General features: G+C 35.2%; 3 protein-coding genes across 8 annotated transcripts in view; all 3 read left to right on the top strand.

The window, feature by feature from the left end:
* The window catches only part of LOC109189183 (protein EXPORTIN 1A-like), a 12200-nt gene extending 812 nt beyond the window's left edge, over positions 1-11388 (top strand). The window contains exons 2-32 of one of the 4 annotated variants that reach the window (XM_019339963.1): positions 1349-1465; positions 2000-2092; positions 2215-2286; positions 2407-2514; positions 2595-2677; positions 3225-3363; positions 3508-3576; positions 3659-3736; positions 3904-3966; positions 4053-4097; positions 4606-4713; positions 4786-4884; positions 5101-5304; positions 5531-5590; positions 5676-5786; positions 5987-6084; positions 6286-6394; positions 6597-6662; positions 6754-6852; positions 6950-7030; positions 7143-7232; positions 8386-8471; positions 8736-8816; positions 8897-9079; positions 9297-9363; positions 9566-9676; positions 9816-9923; positions 10002-10139; positions 10229-10363; positions 10435-10539; positions 10811-11388. In XM_019339963.1, the coding sequence (XP_019195508.1) occupies positions 1349-1465; positions 2000-2092; positions 2215-2286; positions 2407-2514; positions 2595-2677; positions 3225-3363; positions 3508-3576; positions 3659-3736; positions 3904-3966; positions 4053-4097; positions 4606-4713; positions 4786-4884; positions 5101-5304; positions 5531-5590; positions 5676-5786; positions 5987-6084; positions 6286-6394; positions 6597-6662; positions 6754-6852; positions 6950-7030; positions 7143-7232; positions 8386-8471; positions 8736-8816; positions 8897-9079; positions 9297-9363; positions 9566-9676; positions 9816-9923; positions 10002-10139; positions 10229-10363; positions 10435-10539; positions 10811-10933 (3129 nt within the window). In that variant the 3' untranslated portion in view covers positions 10934-11388. Of the gene's footprint in view, positions 1-1348; positions 1466-1790; positions 1950-1999; positions 2093-2214; positions 2287-2406; positions 2515-2592; positions 2678-3224; positions 3364-3507; positions 3577-3658; positions 3737-3903; positions 3967-4052; positions 4098-4605; positions 4714-4785; positions 4885-5100; positions 5305-5530; positions 5591-5675; positions 5787-5986; positions 6085-6285; positions 6395-6596; positions 6663-6753; positions 6853-6949; positions 7031-7142; positions 7233-8385; positions 8472-8735; positions 8817-8896; positions 9080-9296; positions 9364-9565; positions 9677-9815; positions 9924-10001; positions 10140-10228; positions 10364-10434; positions 10540-10810 lie in introns of those variants that run through there. The other 3 variants (XM_019339965.1, XM_019339964.1, XM_019339967.1) reach the window with 3 other exon arrangements.
* Positions 11389-12116: 728 nt separating this feature from the next.
* LOC109188876 (ADP-ribosylation factor 1-like 2) lies at positions 12117-14955 on the top strand. Of its 2 annotated transcripts, XM_019339522.1 has the most exons (8): positions 12117-12304; positions 12382-12555; positions 12933-13023; positions 13423-13538; positions 13712-13771; positions 13855-13920; positions 14297-14500; positions 14589-14955. In XM_019339522.1, exons 2-7 carry the CDS (start codon positions 12499-12501, stop codon positions 14465-14467), a joined length of 561 nt encoding a protein of 186 aa, XP_019195067.1. In that variant the 5' UTR covers positions 12117-12304; positions 12382-12498; the 3' UTR covers positions 14468-14500; positions 14589-14955. The 2 variants fall into 2 exon arrangements, with proteins under 2 accessions (XP_019195067.1, XP_019195066.1); XM_019339521.1 differs by having other exon boundaries at positions 12156-12555.
* Positions 14956-15872: 917 nt separating this feature from the next.
* On the top strand, positions 15873-23396 carry LOC109188865 (probable GTP diphosphokinase RSH3, chloroplastic). 2 transcript variants are annotated; one of them, XM_019339500.1, is made up of 18 exons: positions 15873-16356; positions 16739-16797; positions 16886-17017; positions 17642-17782; positions 18071-18127; positions 18787-18881; positions 19413-19545; positions 19663-19836; positions 19969-20159; positions 20291-20357; positions 20610-20743; positions 20960-21026; positions 21147-21209; positions 21321-21565; positions 21650-21779; positions 22327-22419; positions 22511-22717; positions 22936-23396. In XM_019339500.1, exons 1-18 carry the CDS (start codon positions 16020-16022, stop codon positions 23203-23205), a joined length of 2595 nt encoding a protein of 864 aa, XP_019195045.1. In that variant the 5' UTR covers positions 15873-16019; the 3' UTR covers positions 23206-23396. The 2 variants fall into 2 exon arrangements, with proteins under 2 accessions (XP_019195045.1, XP_019195046.1); XM_019339501.1 differs by having other exon boundaries at positions 16248-16356; positions 16882-17017.
* Positions 23397-24871: the final 1475 nt, after the last annotated feature.

The raw sequence follows: 24871 nt of genomic DNA, 5'->3' as shown, positions 1-24871 counted from the left end.
CAGCAATATAAGTTTTTAAAGGAATATATCAAAATTTCCTTGTAAAAAGGAAAATAATAGAGGCTAGAAAACGTGAGGAGATTAGTGCACTCATGTGTTGGGACTAGAGGATCAAACAATTCCAAAAAAATTGACTTTATATATAGCAATAATTGAAATTCTTTAATTTTATCCCAAAAAGTTTCACTGATGGCCTACTCTGTTAAAATGGATATAATATAATAATGCAGTAATAAATTATAACTTATTTTGTAAATGGCCCTGTGATGTTTTTGAATTTTCCTATCAAGTTATGAGCCCTTAGGTTCTGACATCATTCACCAAGTCCTTATTTTCCAAGGTTTTTCTGCTGTCCTGAATTGTAACCCATCCAACTACGAAGTTAGCTGGATGTCATAATTTTTTGCAGCTTTCTGATGTTGCTAAATTACAACAAACTAGGTGCCTTAATTTTTTGAGCTTAACTGATTTGGGTGGGGAAGAAGGGAGGATCCTTTGAGGTCTTAGAAGAACTGCAGGCTGGCTAGGAATATTTCACACTAGAAATTCGTTACAGCTGCACATTGCTAGCAAAGCAGCTTAAAATTGAAATAAGAGTGAATGTGGCCTTGAGAGGTACCTCAAAGAACATCTCTAAGTGTTTGTGTTCTCAAGTCGATGAATGTGTTTGTAGTGCTATATTTGCTACCCTCATTTTCTCATCTTACTAGATAGGATTTGGTTTGGTTGGGGGGTGGGGAAGAAGGGAAGATCCTTTGAGGTCTTAGAGGAACTGCAGTGCTGGCAAGGATCATTTCACACTAGAAATTCTTTATAGCTGTACAATGCTAGCAAAGCAGCTTAAAAATTGAAATAAGAGTGATTGCGGCCTGTGTTTGTGCACTTCAAGTCGATGAATGTGATTGTAGTGTTATATTCTCTAGCCTCATTTTCTCATCTTACTAGATAGGATTTTGTTTTGTTATTTGATTTGGTTGTAACTTGTAAGTGTTGCTTCTTTCTTTTTTTTTTTAAATTTTTTTTTATTTTTTATAACTATTATATAATTATATAATTTGTGAAATATTTGTGTATAACACTTATTGTTGTTGCCCTAATATGATTTACCCCAACTTAGTGATGCTTATTGAATACATGAGTTTGTGTTTCCAAAGATTATATAATATCAAGATTGTCTGCCATCAAAACCTGCAGACATTGTGCAAGATTAAAGGCTTGATATTCATACTTTTAATTAATATGTTCTGCCACTTTATGCACATTTGCTTTGATTTGCCCTCATATTACTGTTTTTGCCCTGATTGAACTAATTTGATTACTCTGCTTATATTGCTATGTTGTTTTGCAGAGGGCTGCTGCCGACCATATCTTGCGTGATTTACAAAATAACCCAGATATGTGGCTTCAAGTGGTTCGCATTCTATCAAGCACACAGAATCTGAATACCAAATTTTTTGCATTGCAGGTGTGTTTAAAGAGTATATGAATATGAATAACACTTGCAATTTGGATGTAATTTTAAATTTTTTATAATTTGATTGGTGAAACTATGACACTGTAGTTCAGTAAGAATATATGCTCTATTAGCATGCCTATAATGTGTACATCCTACTTTTATATTTGTTTCCAATGTACCTAAATAATATGTAGCTGAGAAGACCCAGTCTAACGAAGTGGCATATGAACTTTTGGTGAAGCATGTTTGTATTCTAGAGATATAATTCATAATTTGAATGATCTCTTTGATGAATGCCCTTTCCTTAAGTTTTATTTGGTTTTAAAAATTACCATGATAATTAGTACGTAGTATTTAATATGATTGCATTGCTTCTCACATGCTTCTCTTGGGGATTCAAATGTTTCATAGTTTCTATTCTTAAATTGTATTGGTGAAATTGATGGTTGGAGCATGTAGTTTCTACTCTTTAAGAATGTGTTGGTGGAACTGATTTTTGGATCATTTGCATTTTGCTGTGCTGTGACTGCCTGACCCGAACAGGTTCTAGAAGGTGTCATCAAGTATAAATGGAATGCGTTGCCCACTGAGGAACGTGATGGGATGAAAAACTACATATCTGACCTCATTGTGAAGGTAAAATACATTTTTGTGATCAGATATCTTTTTCTTCTTTTAACATAAAATTTGGCCACCCATCATATCTTTTTTTCTTTCTTTACAAAGGTTTTAACTCTTATTTCCTTGTTCTATCACAGCTTTCTAGCGATGAAGCAACTCTTCGAAGGGAGAGGTTATACATCAACAAATTAAATATTATATTGGTTCAGGTATTCTGTGCTTGATTTTCCCCTTGTAAATCTTATACAAATTTTGCCATACACATGCATCTGCAACAAGACTGTAAATTGCGTGTTTATTTATTAAAGTATTTTTGTTTATAAGTATAGATCTTGAAACACGAATGGCCAGCCAGATGGAAAAACTTCATTCCTGATTTAGTTGCAGCAGCCAGGACGAGTGAAACCATTTGTGAAAATTGCATGGCTATATTGAAGGTAAAACTTCTCTTACTCATTCTGGAAAATATAAAAGCAAGTCTACTTGATAACCCGAGCTTTCTCTTTTGTTTAATTAGCTTCTCAGTGAGGAGGTATTTGATTTCTCAAGAGGTGAAATGACACAACTGAAGATCAAAGAACTCAAGCAATCACTAAACAGGTATTGAAATTTCTTAGAACTAGTGGTATTTTGAATTGTTGAACAGGTTTAACTCTGACTAAAAGTTCTTTGTATGCCCCCAGCCCCCCTCTAATCCCTGATTAAATCATATTTTGATATATTGGGTTGTAACCTAGGAACATCTGATCTATATGATCGTAGAGGTGAGGTGACATCATGCTGCATAAAACCTTTCTCGAGTAAAATCTAAAAAGTAATTTCACAGTATGGAAATGTTCCTAGTTTATTCTGTCTGGTATTTATTCTATATGATCATTGGGGAGAGGTTTTACTGCACCTATAAAATCTCCTTATTGAGTATGATCCAAGAAGATTTGGCAGCTTAGGAATGTTGCTGTTTTATTATTGAAGTGCCTAAAATCTTTCTTTGTTTCGGTACTTCAAGTGTTCCTTTTAGTCAATAGTAGTTAATGGGCCCTTGATTTATATTTGCTTGCTCATTTGCTAGATTTTATTTATTGTATTTATTTCTATTATATTAATTTCAGAAAGATCACTAAAAGGCTTTCTTTCTTTGTGCCAACAGTGAGTTTCAACTCATTCATGAGCTATGCTTATATGTGCTATCAGCATCTCAAAGAACTGAGCTTATCAGGGCTACTCTTGCCACTTTACATGCTTTTCTCTCATGGATTCCTTTGGGTTACATTTTTGAATCTCCATTGGTATGCCATTCTTGTGATTTAATTATTATTTTTTGTTTGTCTTGTGGAATAGAATTTAAATTTGCGTCATTTTGGATTTTAAAAAAAAATAAAATTATTTGATGCAAATTGATTTCTGGACTGATGTTTCCATTGACTTTACAGCTGGAAACACTGCTTAAATTTTTTCCTCTCCCTGCATATCGCAATCTTACTCTTCAGTGCTTGACGGAGGTATCTCATGTCATATAAGTGTTTTTGATTTCATCCTAAACTTCCAGATCATTTATTATGTCAACTGCTGATATAACAACAGGTTGCTGCCCTCAGTTTTGGAGATTTTTACAATGTGCAATATGTGAAGATGTACACTATATTCATGGCTCAACTGCAGGTAAATGAATATAGTGTTTTATTGCTAGATTGAACCTGATTAGTATATTTTCATTAATCATTGAATCTGGTAAAGCATTCAAGTATTTTGCATGTAGTGCTACTGTACATAATCTGTCTGGTTATTTTGTTTACTGATAACTACTATAACCTTTGTTGTCCCTTTAGAACATTCTTCCACCCAATACAAATATTCCTGAGGCTTATGCACATGGCAACAATGACGAGCAGGTTATTGTTAGATTTGTGGCATGGTTTGGTTCTTCTTATAATATATTAACATATTGACTGACAACTCTATTTTTGTCCTTTTTCAGGCATTTATTCAAAACTTGGCATTGTTTTTCACCTCATTCTTTAAGGCAAGTGTTTTTTCCCCTTGGCAGAGAGTTTGAAGCTAAGCCTCTTCCTACTATTGGAACTTGTACCTCCATCTGAAAAGAACTCTGCCTAAAAGTTGAAGCATAACCAGTGCAAGAAAACAGGAAACCAGAGTGGAAAAAAAAGAACTATGATGCAAATTGAACCATAAATTTTAACACCTGTTTGTTTTATTTACTTTGTCCCTAAAAAAATTATATCCTTGCCTGTCGTGTCTGGTGAAGAAGTTCTCTTTAAGTTTCTTTTTGATGTTCCAAGTCTTAAAACTTTTTTGTTGGAGGGAGCTTAAGGTTTACTAGCTTATAGAATGTAAGTCTGCATCCTAGAGTCTGGTATTTGGGGAATATGATTTATGGAAAATACGAATTGTCAGTTCTTCAATTTTAACTACTTAGACTATTAGAAAAGTTCCCTTTACAGAAATTTGGTTGGGATCTCTACTGATATTGACACCCTCTCTCTCTCTCTCTCTCTCTCTCTCTCTTGCAGTCTCATATACGTGTGCTCGAGACTTCACAGGAGACTGTAAATGCACTCTTAATGGGTCTTGAATATCTTATTAATGTATCGTACGTGGATGACACTGAAGTGTTCAAGGTATGGCCTCCGATATTATCTTTGAAATCTATTCATCTCATCTCTCTCATTGCTAGTGTTTGGTTTTAATAGGTCTGCCTGGACTATTGGAATTCTTTGGTTCTGGAACTGTATGAAGCCCATCATAATGCAGATAATCCTGCAATGGCTGCTAGTATGATGGGACTACAGGTATTTAGCAAGTTGGTTCTGTGCATGAATTTGGGATGGATCTCGGTTTTAGTTAATGTCTTCAACTATATAATTAAGTACTCTGTAATATTTTGCTTTACCTCGTGCAAGATCTGTGTAATCTGTGAACTTCCAGTGATCATCATACAATAGGAAAGGGTAAAATCTTAGTGAACTCTTTTCTTTAAGGCAGACCTTTTATTTTTGAATCTGCAGGTACCAATGCTTCCTGGTATGGTTAATGGTCTGGCTGCACAAGTTATGCAGAGGCGACAACTTTTTGCTGGTCCAATGTCTAAGTTGAGGCTTCTAATGATATGTCGCATGGCAAAGCCTGAAGAGGTCCTTATTGTAGAAGATGAAAATGGGAATATTGTTCGTGAGACCATGAAGGATAACGATGTTCTTGTACAATATAAGGTCTTTGGAATAATAATGTTCTACTCCCTCTGCATTTTGGGTTTCTTTTGTTAAAAATAATTGCCTAGGGTTTTTTATTCAACTTTCTTATGCTTCACAAGGCATCATTACTTAAATATGTTGTTCCTATCTTTAATAGAATAATTTAGTTATATTTGTTTTGAAAAAATGTGGTTGTTTCTTACATCTTATATTGGTTACTAATGTCTTTTATTTGAAATTGCAGATCATGAGGGAAACATTGATTTACCTTTCACATCTTGATCATGAAGATACTGAAAAGCAGGTTTTGTTATACTGCTCAATTGATTGAACTTTGTGTAGTCGTGTAGATTAGTCGTTAATATATATGATTGGTTCTGTTGCTGCAGATGCTGAAAAAGCTAAGCAAACAACTGGATGGTGAGGACTGGTCATGGAACAACCTCAATACATTGTGCTGGGCAATTGGATCCATATCTGGATCAATGGTGGAGGAGCAGGTAAATTTATGTAATTTTTGGTACATGTGCACTGACTAATTTATTTCTGCTTTTTGATGCCATGATATTCTTTGATTTGTCATCACTGTTTTTGGAAGTTGGCTTCTTGATGATTCCCTTGTAATTAATGATTTGTCCAGAAGGCTTACTGTCGTAATGAATTTTACATCTCATGTTTTTTGTTGCTTTCAATTTTCCAGGAAAACAGATTTCTTGTTATGGTCATACGAGATTTGCTAAATCTGTGTGAGATTACCAAAGGGAAAGACAACAAAGCAGTGATTGCGAGTAATATAATGTATGAATATATCAGTTTAAGGGCCTTCTCTCCAATACAATTATTTTACCCAATTACAATAGTTTGTATTTCTGTTGTTAATTTCCTGCACAACAATTTATGCCTGCAATTGGTGATTAAAGATGTGTTAGGATTGTTATTTGTAATTTAAAAAATTTTGCTTGTTTATATTTGCTTTGTAACTTAAATTTTAACCTGCAGGTATGTGGTTGGTCAATATCCACGGTTTTTGAGGGCTCATTGGAAGTTCTTGAAGACTGTTGTGAACAAGCTGTTTGAATTCATGCACGAAACACATCCTGGGGTTCAGGTCTTTTTCACATTCAAACACCATGCACCTGTTCTTCCAATATAGTTCTACTCTCTCCCTTTCCAATGTCATTTTCTTTCTTCCCTGCATTTTTTGGGTGTAGGTGAATGGGGGGACTTATGGCATGGATAGTTTCATTTTATATTTCTTTACTTGCCTTACGGCAATTTAATGGATCTTTACTTTGTGTCTTATTCTGTAGGATATGGCCTGTGATACTTTTCTGAAGATTGTTCAAAAATGCAAACGTAAATTTGTTACTGTTCAGGCAAGTTTGGTGTTTACTTCAATTTGTTGTAGAATATGTTTACAGAACAGTGAAACTGGTTTTGGTAAGCCGCTTCTGTAATTGCTTTCAGCTTGGAGAGAATGAACCATTTGTATCAGAACTCTTAACGGGCCTCCCAACAACTATTGTTGATTTAGAGCCACACCAGATTCACTCATTTTATGAATCTGTAAGAATGCGATTTCTAAATTTATGATCCACCTCCTTTTCCTCTAAAGATGAAGTTATTTGTTCGAGATGCGCTTATTGTTGCTGCAATGTCTTAGGTTGGGCATATGATCCAAGCTGAATCTGATACTCAAAAGAGGGATGAATATTTGCAGAGGTTGATGGAGCTTCCTAATCAGGCATGAACCTATCCTGACGTGTTTCAGAGCTTGACTTTTATATCATTTGATGTATATGTAATTCTTAAGAGGTCATTATAAGTTTATGCTTACAAACAAATTTCTTGTGCAGAAATGGGCTGAGATTATAGGACAGGCACGGCAAAGTGTAGATTTTTTGAAAGATCAAGATGTTATTAGGGCTGTACTTAATATATTACAGGTACTACTTTAACGTATCTTTTCATCTATTTCAATATGTGGTATTTAATGACTGCATTTCTCTTGTATTACTCTGATTAGTTCTGTTGTGGATGATGTATCTTTTGATTAGAAGTCAGTTGTTTTTCTTGTGAATTACTCTCCGTGTGCACGTTGCTTGTATTTCCTTAACTAATTTTGCCTATGAATATTTTGATATTCATTTTTGTTAGAGAAAAGGGTCAAATAGACCCTTAAACTTTACTCAAAAGGGCAATTAGGCCCTTGAACTTTAAAAAAGTTCAATTAAACACTCGAACTTGTCATTTTGAGTCAAATAAACCTAATTTACTTGGTTACCGGTAAATTATTGATGTTGACCGCCGAAAATCACCGTTGACTGCCGGAAATCACTGTTGACCGCGCCAAAAAATCACTGTACACCGAAACTTGGCAATTTCCAGTCATCTTCTCCGGGCGACCAGAGGGTCGCCGTTTCCAATGGAGAAGGCGATCAGAGGTCGTCCTCTCCAATGGAGAAGGCGGCCAGATCTGGTTGCCTTCTCCATTGGAGAGGACAACCAGAGGTCGCCTTCTCCAATAGAGAAGGTGACTACTACTAGAGGTCGCCTTCTCCGGTGGAGAAGGCCTGATTTATTATTATTATTATTATTTTTTATCGTCGCCAGTATTTTTTATTCGTCGGAATATCGCCGAATTTTAAATGACCTGTTATTCCATGTGAAGAACTGGCTAATGGGCTTAGATGCTCCAAAATGACAAGTTCGAGCATTTAATTGAACTTTTTTAAAGTTCAAGGGCCTAATTGCCCTTTTGAGTAAAGTTTAAGGCTCTATTTGACCATTTTCTCTTTTTGTTAATAGTTTTTAGGTTGTCAATTGTCATATGAGGGGGATTTTGGTTAATGAAGATGCCATCTGATTCACATACTAGCCATTGGCTTCTGTTTAGTACATTTGAGTTACCTATACATGTCCGCATACGTATCAATGTATTCAAAAATATCGTCAATTCCTTCTACTGTTGCATTATGGTGATTGCTCATTCTTTAGGTCTAAATTTTAATATCATTCTTTTCAACTTCTGCTAGAGTTACCTGCTATAATATTAAGTCCAATATAAAAGAGGGGTTACTTTTAATGATTTTCTTGTAGACAAATACTAGTGCTGCCAGCTCGCTTGGAACATTCTTCTTGCCACAGATTACTCTAATCTTTTTGGACATGCTTAATGTGTACAGGTACAAAATCAAAGTGCTTTACTGCCTATTTGTTTTACTTTTTAATTTTTAATTTATACCCATCCATAAATACACAACTATTTGTAGATTGTATGCATATGTATCTTGCTAATAGACTTTGAATTGTATTCCCCTCCCTTTCAGTCCCAAAATAATTGATTATGAATTATATTCCCCTCCCCCTCCCTTTCAGTCCCAAAATAATTGAAACTAGTGGTCTTTTTACGTAACTAATGGTGGTTTGCTGAAACTGTCTTGCAACAGAATGTATAGTGAGCTTATCTCAGTGAGTATTGCACAAGGAGGGCCGTTTGCCTCTCGGACATCCGTTGTTAAACTGTTACGGTAGGTTCTGTTATTTAGAACTTTAGTTCTTGTCTTAAATACATATTCTTACTTTTTTTTTTTTTTATGTTTACTTCCAGTTCGGTGAAGAGGGAAACTTTAAAGCTTATTGATACATTCTTGGATAAGGCCGAAGGTCAACCGCATATTGGAAAGCAATTTGTACCCCCAATGATGGACCCAGTTCTGGGTGATTATGCTCGAAATGTACCTGATGCCAGAGAATCTGAAGTTCTCTCTCTTTTTGCCACTATTATAAACAAGTAAGCTACTTGACACCTCCCCTCCCCCTTCCCAATAAAGAGATGGTAATGACAATCTATGGTTTTATCTGCTTTGGAGCAGCGATATTATGATCTCCATCTCCCTTATGTGAAGCATTCTCAATTTGTAAATAGAGTTCCGAAGAGTTCAATTTTCAAGATTTGTATTGTGCTATATTTATGTAAAAAAAATGTGTCCGACATTTACCTTCCACAGGTACAAGGGTGCAATGCTAGAGGATGTTCCTCGCATATTTGAAGCTGTTTTCCAGTGTACTTTAGAGGTAATTGGATTCTTATATCAAATTATGTTTCACACAACTTGGGGTGGGGAATAGAGAGTTTTTTTGGGGGGTGGGGTGGGTGAGAGGGTTGTTGTACTGGTGTGGGGTGTGGCTCTCACACTGCAAAATGATATCCAGTCAGAATAAGATATGACTGAATGCTGTTTACTAATAATCTTTTTTTACCTTTGTCGTGTATCAGATGATTACAAAGAATTTTGAGGACTATCCAGAACATCGGCTCAAGTTCTTTTCGTTACTTCGTGCAATTGCTACTCATTGTTTTCCTGCTTTGATTCGGCTGTCAACTGAGGTTTGTTTCTCCACTAACACCTGTAGATGGACCATGTGGGTCATCTTCTTAGTTGTCATACTTCACCCACTGCATAATGCCATAATCCAGAATTTTGAATATTATGTTTTACTGTAATACTCTTTCTGATTTGAATCAGCAAGTGAAGCTTGTGATGGATTCCATCATTTGGGCTTTTCGGCACACTGAAAGAAATATTGCTGAAACTGGACTTCTCCTCTTGCTGGAGATGCTCAAGAACTTTCAAGTAAGTCTGGTTTCATTGTCTTTTCTAGTGTTAATTAGGTTTGGTAGTGTGGACTAACTATTTGTAATTATCTGACAGGCATCAGAATTCTGTAACCAGTTCTACCGGACTTACTTTTTGACCATTGAACAAGAAATTTTTGCTGTTCTGACAGATACCTTTCATAAACCTGGCTTTAAGTTACATGTGTTGGTGTTGCAGCATTTGTTTTGTCTGGTATGGAACTGCTTGGCTTTTTGAAATACAAACGGTTATTTTGATGCAAACATGTATAATTTTTGTTATGAGTTATGACTTCTCTTCAGGTTGAGTCAGGTTCATTGACTGAGCCACTATGGGATGCAACTGTTCCTTATGCTTATCCCAATAATGCGATGTTTGTACGTGAGTACACCATTAAACTTCTGAGTTCATCTTTCCCCAACATGACTGCATCAGAGGTATAGAATTTCTTAATTTTTGTATTTCCATGTTGATATTCCTGGGCATTACTCATTCAGAAATTGTATAGGTGACCCAATTTGTTAGTGGACTCTTTGAATCAACAAATGACCCTTCAGTATTCAAGAATCACATTCGTGACTTTCTTGCTCAATCAAAGGAATTCTCAGCCCAGGTTTGGACCCTTTTGCTCTTTTTGCTTATTTTCATTTTATACTTTGGATATTGGAGAAGAGGGTCTTGCTTTTGGATTAAACCAGTTAGCCAGGTAGTTGTTCCATTATGGTCTAGATTAACTGAATGCAATTTTCTAGTTTTTGGATTTTACTGTTCACTCAAACCCTATTTATTGGAATACTAGGGTAGCTTGTTCTGGTGTTCAGTTTCCAAGTTGCTCGGTTACTGCAGTGTTTTATCCCATTTTTGTCATCTCCTCCCTCTTGCAGGACAACAAGGACCTTTATGCCGAAGAAGCTGCTGCTCAGAGAGAAAGGGAGCGACAACGGATGCTTTCAATTCCAGGGCTAATTGCACCCAACGAGATACAAGATGAGATGGTGGATTCATAAAACAGGAAGTCTTTGCTCCGTAGACTAATTTCATTTGGCTTGTAGTCCTCAAGTGTTCTGGTTGCCTCGAGATGATTATTGTGTCACAACCGGAGGATCGTGTATTTTTTGGTCAGTTTTTCACGTTCTTGCTTTGTTGCTGTGATTCACGGATATCCAATCTCCCGGCTCAACTTGGCCACCGAAGGAAGAGATGATTAGCTGGCTAATGTAGATTACTTAGATTCTAATCTAGTGAATACAACATGCTATTGTATCCGGCTCCTGGTTTTAGCGGTATTGTAGTTCTGAGGTTTGGGACGGATGGTTGAAATGACCTTTTCAGTGGTTGAGACAGGAGAGTATTGTATACAAAAATTGTGGGGTTGTGCAGCCATCATTTTTGTTTATTTGTAGAACAGCTTATATATATATACATTTGAATTGGGCTTTGGTGCTTGAGTTCAATTTCTTTATCTCTTTTCCGAAATCTTCTGTCACTTTTTGGTTTGGTGCAAAAAAAACAAATCGTTATATCGTAGATCAGGGTCCACATTTGTCACTTTTTGATTTGTTCATAATATACAGAATTTATGTTCATAATGTATATACTTTATGTTTGTGTTTTCATTATATCGTATTTATGTGTACATGTATTATGAATATAAGTTTTGTACACTATGAACATGACAAATTATGTGTTTTGGATTAGGGTCCACCATGATATAAATTGTCCAAAAAAATTAATGACATGTTTGATTCATAGAATATGTTAGAAATATAATAATATTTTTTGAAATAGACTTATTTCAAATACTGGAATACAATTCATAAAGTTTATTCCTTTTAACAAATCAAATAATATAATACAATTCATATTTTATTTTTAACATATTCTAGTCTCTATAAAATATATAATTCATAAAGTCTATTCCTTTTAACAAATCAAATAATATAATACAATTCATATTTTATTCCTAATATATTCTAGTCTCTATAAAATAGCATTTTTATTCTCTTCAAATTCATTCAGTGAACCAAATGTGTTGTAAAACTCTAAAAGAATAGCGTTAGAAGGTTTAATTGTTTTGCGTGTAAATGGCTCGTTCGTAGTAGCCTCGTTACATCACTTCTTTGTACAAATTTCATATTAAATTCACCCATTAGATTTATTCAATTTCATACGGAAGTACGGAGTTGTCGCTAGATTTGAACTGAAAAATGAAAGCCGCCACGGCGGCTCCAGATGAGAGAGGAAAACATAGATAGAAGTCATCATTGAACTTTCAACGTTGAAAGGAAATGGAAAATAAAGAAAGACGCAGACTCGTTTAGAAACAGGAAAACGCTAGCACGCAACCCTTTCTCTCCTAATTCCTAAAGAAAGCATATGTACGTACTCTGCTCTCTCTCTCACTTCTGAATCGATTAGTTGATAACTTGATATACTCATCTGTTCTTTGATTCAGATCATCTACTCCAGTAATAGCAGAGCTTCTCTTTCTTCGATCGCCGACTCTTCTCTCTGCAATTCCATTTGATTCGCAACTAGACGGAGGTATAGAGAGAGAGAGAGACAGAGACATATGGGGCAAGCCTTCCGCAAACTCTTCGATACCTTCTTCGGCAACAGTGAGATGAGGGTATGTAAACCCATACTCATAAGCTCCTCTGATTATTATTTTTCGTTTGCATCTTCAGTAGCTCCCGTTTAATATTACTGTTTATCTCTCCCCTAGTTGTTTATTAGCAGGTATCTATATCACTATGTGCTGTATTGACTCATTGGTAATTTAATTGCTTGCTTGTTGGTTGTTACTGTTCCTAATTTAAGCTATCGTTTGCATTTACCATAAGTGATACTAAGTGTTTGTGTCTTCACTGATGGTACATTATAAGATTGTCTGGTGGGAAGGTTAGTATTTGTGGGCAGCTGTGAAGAGAGAGATTGTAGCTGTCTTTCTCATGGGTTCCTCGTTGCCTTCTCCATTGCGAGTTTCTGATTATTTTGCTTCTACAGGTCGTGATGCTTGGGCTCGATGCAGCTGGCAAAACTACTATATTGTATAAACTACACATAGGGGAAGTTCTATCAACAGTTCCCACCATTGGTAAGTTTATATACAAAATATAGGTTTTTTAAAAAGGCAAATTCTGGAAAGAGGGAATCATGTTGCTAGGAATTAGGTTGGTCATTTTAGATTGTATTAGTGCCAACTTTGCAGTTCTATAAAAACCTCCCTTTTATTTACTTCTACTCCGTATTTATTATGTTCTTTCTGTCACCTCTCGTGTTATTTTATCAATTTTGGTCCTAAATTTGATCTGTCCTGGCATACTTTCAAAATGAAGTGTCAAAATTCATAATTTTTATGAGAATTGTTGTCCTCCCATTTTGGTTGTAAGCATAAATAAATTATTGGATGATTGCTGTGATGGTATTGGGTCGTACTGAGTAGGTATGTGTACAGACCACAGCTATTTGACAATTATATTCTGCTGACGAACAGGTTTCAATGTGGAAAAGGTGCAGTATAAGAATGTCATTTTCACTGTGTGGGATGTTGGTGGGCAAGAGAAACTAAGGCCCCTCTGGAGGCATTACTTTAGCAATTCCGATGGACTGGTAACTTTTTCAATGTTGTCAGACATCATTGGACTATATGTTTTATTTCTGCTTTTCTGCTTCAATTATGATTATGCATTTTTCTGTTGAATATCAGTTGGCATTTCTTCATATTTTTTATGCATTAAATGTCTCAAAGATTTTTTTATTTTTTTTGTTTCTGACTAATGTAGATATATGTTGTTGACTCTTTGGATCGAGAGAGAATCGGGAAGGCAAAAGAAGAGTTTCAGGTTGTATCTTTGATAATGTTATTACTTATATCTTACTGATCCAAGTTCTTACCCTTTCATCTGTGCTGCTGTAATTTTTGCAGACCATCATCAGAGATCCTTTTATGCTTAATGCAGTTATCTTGGTTTTCGCTAACAAACAGGACTTGGTAAGTCATGTGATACACACACAGGTTCAAAGTCAGTCATTTGTAATGGTAACTATATACATATGCTTATGCATACATCCACATACAAGTGCTCAAGAAGGCCAAGCCTTGGGGTTTTGTCTGTTCACTCTTTCATGCAGTTAAGTTAGTTTTTTCATCACTGTAGTCCAGGTAAATGGTTATTACCAGACTCTTCAAAGTGGGTGGTTTATATATTGATTTTTCATGCGTGTAATTAGCAGCTGTTTGAAATGAAAGCTAGTCATTAATCTGTAAAATTGGACAGATGGGTAATTTTTCGTGTGTACTTAGCAGTTGTTTGCCGGGCATCACTGTGTTTAGTCAGTCTTTGATTATATCCTTCTGATTTGTTCAGAAAGGAGCAATGACACCTATGGAAGTTTGTCAAGGCCTTGGCCTCAATGATCTGAGAAATAGAAAATGGCATATACAAGGGACATGTGCTCTTAAAGGCGATGGGCTATATGAGGGATTAGACTGGTTAGCAAGTACACTGAAGGAGCATAAAGCTACTGGATTCTCTTGAGTAGGCACTTCTTCTACCTTTGTGATTAATCAGGTAAACACTTGGTAGCTGCACTTGTCAATTTCTCCTGGCTTCCATTCCTCCTCATAATTCCTTTACAACCTTGAAGCCTTTCGTACAGGTTTTCTTGACTATTCAATTTGGGCGACAAATGCTGAGGACCCTGCAATCTCGCATCCTATAGGTTATGAAAGAAGTTCTTGTTCTTGCTGGAGGCTATACAACAACTCTAATTCAGTGCATTATATTCAACACCGTATTCTAGCCTTAGCTTGCATGTATCTTTGCATCTGTTAAGACAAACACTTGTGTGTGTATATTTTTGTATAAAGTGGGCGATTAGGTGCTCTTAGCTGGCTTCGAGCTCTATCTTCTGGATGAACATTTGAAGTAGTGCTGAGCTGCTAAACATCCCTTGTTATTTTGATTTGTTGAATGATAGGTCTTCTCCAAATTATAATTGATCCAACATATTTGCTTGTGGAGTTGTGGAGCCATTCGGTGTAACATATTCGGTCAAATCCGTTACACAATCTTTTAATATGATTTGCAGGCTATTATAAGGAGGTGATATTTGATTGGTTTATACAAGAGTAGAATTTACCCTTGCACATACTAGAATATCTGGAAAAACAAAATTGCCATTGAATCTAACTATATTTTCAGGACTAATAGAAAGTGGTGCCATTTATTGTGGGCAAACTCTTGCAAAATCAATTCAAAATTTGATTTAGTCAATTTGTTAACTAAATTAATTTTACTTTCGCCAACAGTTCTAAATTTTAACAAATTTTCATTATTAATTACTTCAAATTGAAAATGTCATTTTTACAAAATAAAAAATCACCAACTAAAAATAAGGAATGCGTGCAAGCAGTATAATTAACAGAATATAGTTCGGCTACAAAACTATCAAGCAGTATAATTAACAGAATATAGTTTGGCTACAAAAATATAGTTTGGCTACAAAACTATCAAGTAGTATAATTAACAGAATATAATTTGGCTACAAAACTATCGTTAATTTTGTCTTATTTTATGTGTCATGTTTACTATTTATTAGTCAAATTAACTATTTATTATTTACTTTTTTTTTTTAGTATTTCTGATTTACTTCCAAATTTAATTTTTTAAGTTTAATAGTATTTTTTTAAATATATATAAATTTTGTATATTAATATTAAACATAATATTATTAATAATTGAATTAAAAATAATTTCTAATTGAATCAGTTAAATAAAATGAGATAAAAATAGTATATTTACAAAACAGAATCTGCGTTTACTTCAACTTTTCCTCCCTCGATACAGAAAAATCACGACCATTCAAATCCCACGTACCCTCTTACCAGCCACACATTATGTATTGCGTTAATGTGTTGAGTGTATCCTGTAATTTTTTTTATTTTTATATATAAATAAGTGCTGAAGCACAGTTGGGTGGTTTCAACAGGCAGTTTTTAGATTCTTTCAATTTGTACAGATGATTATATATATATAATAATAATTTTAATTTTAATTTCATAAGAATCAACTGTCAACCAACCGAGAAATGACTCCATGCCAGTCTTCAACGATGTTCACTCACAGAAGCACTTCGATTCTCCGTAAAAATTCCCTTTTCATTTACTTTTCCATCCGAAATTCCGCGAAATTCCGATGTATTCTCGATCAGGTAGTGCCAAATTTTACGGTTTCGTCGTCGCTCAGCTCGGTGTTGACCTCCGGCAACGCGATTGCAGCTGCGGCCGCGGTCGGTTCTGGCACTGTTCATGGAGCGGTGACGTCAGCCATAACGCAGGTGGCCGTTACGGCGGTGGCGATTGCCTCCGGAGCTTGCCTTTCCACTAAGGTCGATTGTTTATGGCCTAAAGTGGATGAGCAGCCTGGTCAGCCATTCCTCTTTTACTCTTGTTTTTTTTTCCTCAATGTTGTAGTCGTCAGAATGTTTATTGCTCTGGAAAAGAACAAAATATCTGTATTGAATCCTTGAATCAGATGATTCTCTGATATGATAGTACGATACCAAGTGAGAATGTTAATTCTGATGTTTAGTGGTTTTGATAGTGTATTTAGCATAATTCTGATGTTTAGTGGTTTTGACAGTGCATTTTGCATAATTCTGATGTTTAGTGGTTTTGATGCATTTAGCATAATTCTGAAGTTTAGTGGTTTTGGCAGTTTATTTAGCATTTGAGCGGCCCTTTGATTTAACTTGTTGGATAGTTTGGCACATAAATAAGTTCAATTTATAGAATTGATCTGGTGCAGGATCACTAGTATTGGATGGAGTAGATGTTACTGGGTGCCCAATATTTAATGATCCAAAGGTTTACCGTCTCTTATCCTTCGCTGTTCATATCCATGTACATGTTTGCTGCTAACTGTGCCACTAAAATTCTTTATCTGCAAAGGCAGGTGCTTAAGGCAATTGAGTTTGCAAGGAAGGCTCACCATGGCCAAGTACGGAGGACTGGCGACCCTTATTTGACACACTGTCTTCACACTGGAAAAATTTTAGCATTATTGGTTCCATCCTCTGGGAAAAGAGTAGGCATCATCCTTGCAATTACTGTTCATGAATGTTTGGCATCTTATTCAACATTGTCAGATTGTCATTGCATTTAGGACTGAATTTTATAGTGGCAATAAAATGATCTGATGTGCATATCCAAAGTTAATATGAATCGTTGGAAGCACAATGCATATATGAATAAGAAGAATGAGCATGTGTCTGTCTCCTTTCACAAACAAGAGTAGAATTTGCCTGGCAAGATATTAAATGGAATTCGGGCTTTTGTTATGCTATGTGTGTACACAAGATATATCTCTCTTTGCATACACACACACACACATATATATAGGCCTACTAGTGCCTAATTCAGTAGCCTTTTTGTGAAATTTGCAATTTTATTCGATGCTTTTAATTTTGAAAATAAAATCTAAGGGACTATCATACTAAAAGCAACTTTATTTGTTCTCTCTTTTTATTCAAGATTAAAGTTGATTTTACTTACATAATTGCCATATATATTTTTTGGTGACCCAATGCTAAAATTAAATCCATTATGTTGTGCAAATCCAGCTATATAAAGAGGTCTTTCTCCTATTGTATGTTTGCAACATTTTCCTTAGTCATCATAAATAGTATTTGAGTTGATTGTGCCTTCACAGGCTGTTGATACTGTTGTTGCTGGAATTCTCCATGATGTCATTGATGATACACGAGAAAGTTTGGTCAATATAGAGAGAGAGTTCGATGTTGATGTTGCCAAGTTGGTTGCCAGTGTGTCTAGACTGAGTTACATCAATCAGGTGACTGACTTATTATATCTGTGTTGTTTAACTTTCAGTTTTTTGACCTCATGTGATATTGGAACAACTGTCACAAAAGCTTTGGATTGCCTTGCAAAGTTTGTAATAGTATTTTTTTTGTTCCCTGGTTTTGCCAGAACAATTGAATACGCACCTTGATTGATGGCATATATATCTTAATGTTGGAAATTTGAAATCTCATTGGATCACACCTTTTACCTGGTTAAGTGGTTATTATGTTATCTACTAGTGGCATTAATTAAGTCTAAGAGAATGTTTCTTCTGCAGTTATTGAGGCGGCATCGCAGGTTAAACACGAATGAAGCTACCCTCAGTGATGAAGAGGTATACGGAGAGCAAGTCAATATCATGTGCTAACAGTCCACCGACACCTCTCTTCTCAGTAGGGCAGATATTGAAGATCAACTGCATTAAAAAATAATAAATCAAAGATAATCACTAACTTAATGGACTCAAAATTATCTAATCACTGTGCTTATCAACTTAGGGTAGCTATGGTTGGCTAAATGTTGTATGAGTTGATTTGTTTTAGGATGCTGAAGTATTAGCAGATAAATTCCAGTGACATTGCATTTAAACTGAGATATAAATACAGTTTATGTAGTCAATAAATTGTTGGTAAAGCATTGTATACGTTAAGAGTTCCACATTCATAAAGTAAGAGAGAATATATGGGTTTATAAGGCATGGGTTAGACTAGCTAATTGGTTGTATTCAATCTTTTAGTGTGGTTTGGCCCATGATTACAACAGTATACATCTTCTGCTCCTTTCTTATCTGTGATTCTTTTGCTGACTACATTCAAATCTCATCATTGCTGTCTAGATTGTATGCCAAGATTTCTGGAATGAATATAATATTCCTTGTTGCTTCAAAAAAAGGCAATAGAAAAAGCATTTTATCTATAGTAGTAACTTAATGGTAATACAAGTGTCATTGATTGCTATCCAGTGGCATTTCTCACAGGTGCTATACTTTTATAGGCAAATAAAGTACGGGTGATGCTGTTGGGAATGGTTGATGATCCACGTGTGGTGCTTATCAAGCTTGCAGATCGTCTTCATAACATGAGAACCATGTACATTCTGTGAACTATTTATTTCATTTTCAATCAGACCTTTGTTTTTGTTACAAACAATGATTGGGCTAGGGTCACTTTTGGACCGGACCCTCCCTGGAAACGAAAGCCCTAGGGTCACTCAACTGGGCTATAATGCACATGAGCCAAACCACACTAAAAGATTGAATTCAATCAATTAGCTAGTCTAACCCATGACCTTATAAACTCATATGTTTTTCTCTTATTTTATGAATGTGGGACTCTTAACAGTTTTCAACTCCCGTTTTTTACCTGAATACCTTTTGAAGTTTCCTTAGTTTGCATTTCAAGGGTACTTTCTCCTAACTTTAACTCCAAACTTCTTCCTCCAATGTATTTCTGTCTACTCCATTTAAGCTTGGATTAGGTCTTTTAGAGGACCAGTGGAGTCAAGCGTTGCAACCAATACATGAAGTTCACAACTCATGGTTATCATTACTTAAGCAGGGTCTGCTGATTTCTGCTGCTACATGATTAATTTGTCTGTTTTATTTGCATTTTTTTGCACAGATATGCACTACCTCCAGCTAAAGCTCAATCAGTTGCACAGGAGACACTAGCTATTTGGTGTTCACTTGCTTCCAGACTAGGCCTTTGGGCACTAAAAGCGGAACTTGAAGATCTATGTTTTGCTGTGCTTCAGGTGTGGTCTTGATTTATGCAGTTGCTTTAGTCAAAAGTGTATTGTCATGATGAAACAAACTGCATAATGTGCAGATCTTACAGTCTTTTAGTGACCAAATGTGCATATAATTTGCAGCCTCAAGTATTTCGTTGCATGCGAGCTGACCTGGCTTCCATGTGGAGTCATTCCAAGTTAAGCAATCTGAGAAAATTATCTGCAAGATCCAGTTCTCTGGCACTGAAAAATAGGAAAAATCTAGCCCCTCTGCAAGAATCTGTAGAGAGTGACAAGGAAAATATAAGCATGAAGGTAAATGAATTCATACAATTGATGAAGTTGGCTCTACTTCCTTGTTTTTTGAAGTGATAAACTATATGCTAGCATTTTTTTTCTTCATGTCATCATAGAACTATTGAGTGCAAAAAATTCGTCAATGTGCAGGATACTTTACAAGCTGTACTTCCTTTTGATATCTTACTAGACAAAAAGAAGCGCATTGACTTTCTTAACAGACTTGGCACAAGTTCAGAAATGGAAACAAAGCCAAAGATTGTGAGGGATGCTGGCATTGCTTTAACATCTCTAGTAGTTTGTGAAGAAGCATTGGAGCGAGAATTATTTATATCTACCTCGTATGTTTTTCTCAACCGCTGTTATAGCCAAAAGCTTAATGCTTAATCTAATCCAGTACAGAACATTGGTATAATGTACCCTCCAGTTTGTATATTGGCCACATATTGAGATTTCCTCTACTATATTGCAGCTATGTTCCAGGAATGGAAGTGACTGTGTCCAGCCGCCTGAAAAGCTTATATAGTATATACTGTAAGGTAGAACAAATTAAGAACATATTAATGATATCAATGCCAAATTCTTCAATGTTAATTTCAGAATGTCATAAGACTGGGTGATGGTGCTAGCACATTCTAATTTCTAAATGTAATTGCCAAAGTTTTGTGGGATTGATCCATATTTGCATTGGTTCCTTAAGTTTGCTGTTTCTAAGTTATATACTTACACATAGTGTTCTCCTCTGGTATATAAATTTTAAGAAATCGTGCATTTTAAATTTGACATGACAGATGAAAAGAAAAGATGTTGCTATAGATAAAGTGTATGATGCACGTGCTTTGAGGGTTATTGTTGGAGATAAAGATGGAAAGTTACATGGCCAAGCAGTTCAGTGCTGCTATAATCTTCTCAACATTTTACACAGGTAAATTATTTCAGAATCAGTTAATGAGTTGAGCTCATTATGTGAGCAGTGGCAACACATGGAGTAGTTTATTTTGTTATATGGAAGTTGTTTCTTCTTCTAGATTAACAACATACTGTAAAAATCAGAGACAACTTAGTGGTATGCATGCATGTATGTCTGACTGTCTGCACGACTTGATTAAGAAGTGGGTTGCATTGCTTTCACTTGGTGCAGGCTATGGTCCCCTATAGATGGTGAGTTTGATGACTACATTGTTAATCCTAAACCAAGTGGCTACCAGGTGAGACTTTGTGCTTTGATATTCCATTTGCATAATAAATACATACTTACACATGGCATTGCTTTTCTTACCTCCTTTTCTGATACTCTCTCAACCTCCGAATCATTCTCCTTATCTCAGTCCCTGCACACTGCAGTACAAGGTCCTGACAACTCTCCTTTGGAAGTTCAAATAAGAACACAGGTATTATGTTTCCTCAAAACTTTATTAACATCTCTCTCTCTCTGGTTTATCGGTGTGGCTCTTTGTTTCCCCAAGAAATTGTTGATCTAGCTGAATAATATGGTGTTTTAGAGGATGCATGAGTGTGCTGAACATGGACTTGCTGCACATTGGCTTTACAAAGAAGCTGAAAACAAGATGCCTGTGAAGGAAAGCATCAGTGATTCTGAGACAACTACATCCTCGTACTTGTCAACAGAAATACAAGATCAAGGTTCAGTTGAAGATGAAGTGTTTCATAAGTATAGTTCTTTAAAAGCAGGGCATCCTGTCCTTAGAGTAGAATCGGATAATTTGTTTGCTGCAGTAATTGTAAGGTAGTTAAAAATGAAATTATTACTTATCTTCCTATATCAAAACTCATACTTTTCCTAAGATTTGCACAAATTTTATGTATCCAGTGTAGATAAAGATGGAAAAGAATTGCTTGTTGCTGTAAACGTTGGACTTGCAGCTTCTGAAGCAGTAGCTGATAGAAGATCTTCTAATCAAATAAAAAGATGGGAAGCTTATGCAAGACTGTATAAAAAGGTACCTTTTATTAGTAGCTGGTGATTTCTAAAATTGCTAAAAGAGCATTGAGTAAAAAATAAAAAATAAAAAATAAATGAGGAATTCTTTAATAATGTCCCAAACTCTCTCGTTTTGCATTTGAACTGCAAAGAGCTCTTTAACAGGGCTCATTAACCTGGTCTGTTAGGAAGTTAGGATAGCGAAATAATCCTTACACTTTTATCCAATAAAATTGTATGGTGCCCCAAGGTAGACAGTCAGTCTTACAGATTAATCACTGACAAAATGTAATAGTAGTAGTTCACTGGTTTGGTAAAAGGAGGCTCTGATTCAAGTAGTACTAAATAGTTCTATAGTGTTTTCTCATTGAAAAATAGCTATGATACGTCTAAAGTTGTTTAGTTGATGCAACAGAAGAATCCAAAATATATTCTTCTATTAGTTTCTAGTAACTTGGAAGTTTATTTTATGAATGCAGCCACATGTTATTTTAGAAGTAATCAACTCTTAAAGTCGAGTACATTTTATCTTATTTTTTCTAAGGTTTCCGAAATGGTCTCCACAGGTGTCTGATGAATGGTGGTGCCAACCAGGACATGGAGATTGGTGGACTTGCCTGGAAAGGTATACACTTTGTCGAGATGGCATGTACCACAAGGTCTGTTAAGCATCAAAATTCCCACAGTCATTTTATCATGCTGGAGTTTTTACATTGAATGATAAAATGTTAAAAATTCAAACAACTGCAGCAAGACCAATTTCAGCGACTACTTCCGACTTTCATCCAAGTCATTGAATTGACGGAAGAAGAGGAGAATCTCTACTGGAATATCATGTCTGCTGTATTTGAAGGCAAACCTGTCACTGTTGCTGTATCTAACTCAAGTTTCAAAGAGAAAGTAAGCCCTATAGCTGCTGCAAATTCAACTCTAACAAATACTGGGATCAATAACAAGGTACAGTAACTGCCACCTCATTACATAAACTAAATATATTTCCAAGGTTTCCATTGGATTTGTATTGACCATAGCTGCACTAACACAAATCAATTGTTGCACCCAAGCAGCCCATATGAACAGGTCTTATTCTTTATGCTAGTATTCCACCTTAAGGATTCATTATTTCCCACACAATGTAAAGTTAAAACCCTTCCCTAAGCTAGTCCTTTACACAGGTACATTTGCTGAGGACAATGCTTCAGTGGGAGAAGCAGCTACGCTCTGAAGCGGGTATTCCCTACAAAAGCACCAGTTCTGTTCTTCTTGGTGAAGTCGTCGTTGTTTGTTGGCCTCATGGCGAGATAATGCGGCTAAGGACCGGTAGCACAGCTGCTGATGCTGCTAGAAGAGCAGGACATGAAGGAATATCAGTCTCGGTAAATGGTCAAGTCGTGCTGCCCGGTACCGAGCTAAAAGATGGTGATGTTGTTGAAATTAGGTCTTAGATCTTAGAAGCATTTTCACGACATTCAGTTAGTACATGTATATTTTTGTGAAAAAAAAAATGTAGATGTGTGGAAGTGAGCTGTTGATTCATAATGTCATTGTTGTTGGCTGGTTGGTGCTGTAAAGCTTTAGGGATGCCCAATTGTACAGAGATGCATAATAATACATGTTTCGATTAACCTTCTAAGCTCATTATTAACTTGGATAAAGGCCAAATAGGCCATTGTCTTTTTTTTTTTTTTTTTTTTTTTTTTTTTTTTTTTTTTTTGTGCAAAAAAAAGTATGCCTGTAAATTCCACGGTAGAAAGTAGAAACAGGTAAAGTTGGTGTCTAATAGTGCAGCTTTTTTGTGATTTTTGAAGAGTTTTTGTAAGTGTGATTAAGAAAGAGATAAAAATGTGGGAAAAAAAAAAAAAACAAAAACAAAAACAAATTCTGACAACATAAAAAATAAAAATAAAAACATAAAAGTTGTTCAAAAGTCAGAGTGGTCGCCAGCACTCTGACGCGCCCACTTGAGGCGCGAAGTGCGCTTCACTTGCACACATCACGCTTCCTTAAAAAAAAAAAAAAAAAAAAAAAAAAAAAAAAAAAAAAAAAAAAAAAAACCTCTGCAAAAGACAATTTTGACTAAAAACCACATGCTACATCTCTAAAAAATCAAATGTTGATTTTTTGTTCTGAAAAATGCAATGATATTGGTGCTCTAATGTGTATTGTGCAATGTCATTTGTTAACTTTAATGTCCATTGTGCAAAAAATGTTATTATCACTGTTTAAATGACATCTCAGTTTTTTCTTTGGTGCATGTGACACAACTTAATTTGAATTTGACTTTGTTAGGTTTTAGATTTAACGATCTGAAGTTTAAAACTCAATAAACAACAAAAAATAAAGTGATAAAGCTTACTAAATAAATATAGACATGAGATTTTTATGTGAAAATTTAAAATATAAAAATCACAAGTCTTTGGTGCATCTCACTATTTTGACAAATATGAGACTAATTCGAATTTGACTTTGTTAGATTTTAGATTTTTAATTTAACGGTCTTGTGATTAAACACTCACATTCAAGCCCACAGCTCAATAAATAACAAATAATCAAGTGATAAAGCTTTCAAAAAAATATAGACATTAGATTTTTATGTGGAAATTCAAAAGATAAAAATCATAAACCTTTTTCAATAGTTCCAAACCAAAAAAAAAAAAAAAAGGGAGCTATAATATGTTGGAGGGAAAAAGGTCAAATAAGTCATCAAACTTTAGTTGAAAAGTCAATGATTTTTGTTTGGTAAAATAATTAGCATAGGCCAATTTTGGCTTATTTGACCACTATTAGTTGTTTGACTTGATTTAAAAATTAATATAAGTGTTTGGTTAATTAACTTTTTGTACTTCAAAATGTTAAAATTCAAAAAGCTACTTAAAACAACTTTTTCGATTAACTTTTTGAAAAAATAAATTATACCAAATAATTATCAGCTAATAACTAATTTACCAAACACATTTTTACAATAAGCTAATGTTATCAACTAGTCATACCATCTAATTAACACAACCAGCTAACAGCTATCATCTAACAACCATTTACCAAACATGACCAATTAGTTCCTCAACCTTTTAAAGGTGCCATTACACTCATAAACAATTCATTTTGATGTAA

This window comes from Ipomoea nil, unplaced genomic scaffold (assembly GCF_001879475.1).
Source record: "Ipomoea nil cultivar Tokyo-kokei standard unplaced genomic scaffold, Asagao_1.1 scaffold1509, whole genome shotgun sequence".
Taxonomy (NCBI): domain Eukaryota; kingdom Viridiplantae; phylum Streptophyta; class Magnoliopsida; order Solanales; family Convolvulaceae; genus Ipomoea; species Ipomoea nil.
The sequence above is the reverse complement of the archived record's forward strand: the minus strand, read 5'-3'. Positions and strand labels throughout refer to the sequence as shown.

What these genes read in the sequence shown, in the direction of transcription:
- LOC109188876 (XM_019339522.1), top strand. Translation starts at nt 12,499, where the DNA reads ATGGGGCAAGCCTTCCGCAAACTCTTCGATACCTTCTTCGGCAACAGT. An exon ending in TCGGCAACAGTGAGATGAGG is followed by an intron (nt 12,556 to 12,932) that starts GTATGTAAACCC and finishes TTGCTTCTACAG; the next exon opens with GTCGTGATGCTTGGGCTCGA. An exon ending in ATCAACAGTTCCCACCATTG is followed by an intron (nt 13,024 to 13,422) that starts GTAAGTTTATAT and finishes GCTGACGAACAG; the next exon opens with GTTTCAATGTGGAAAAGGTG.
- LOC109188865 (XM_019339500.1), top strand. Translation starts at nt 16,020, where the DNA reads ATGACTCCATGCCAGTCTTCAACGATGTTCACTCACAGAAGCACTTCG. An exon ending in TTCCATCCTCTGGGAAAAGA is followed by an intron (nt 17,018 to 17,641) that starts GTAGGCATCATC and finishes GTGCCTTCACAG; the next exon opens with GCTGTTGATACTGTTGTTGC. An exon ending in CTTCATAACATGAGAACCAT is followed by an intron (nt 18,882 to 19,412) that starts GTACATTCTGTG and finishes TTTTTTGCACAG; the next exon opens with ATATGCACTACCTCCAGCTA.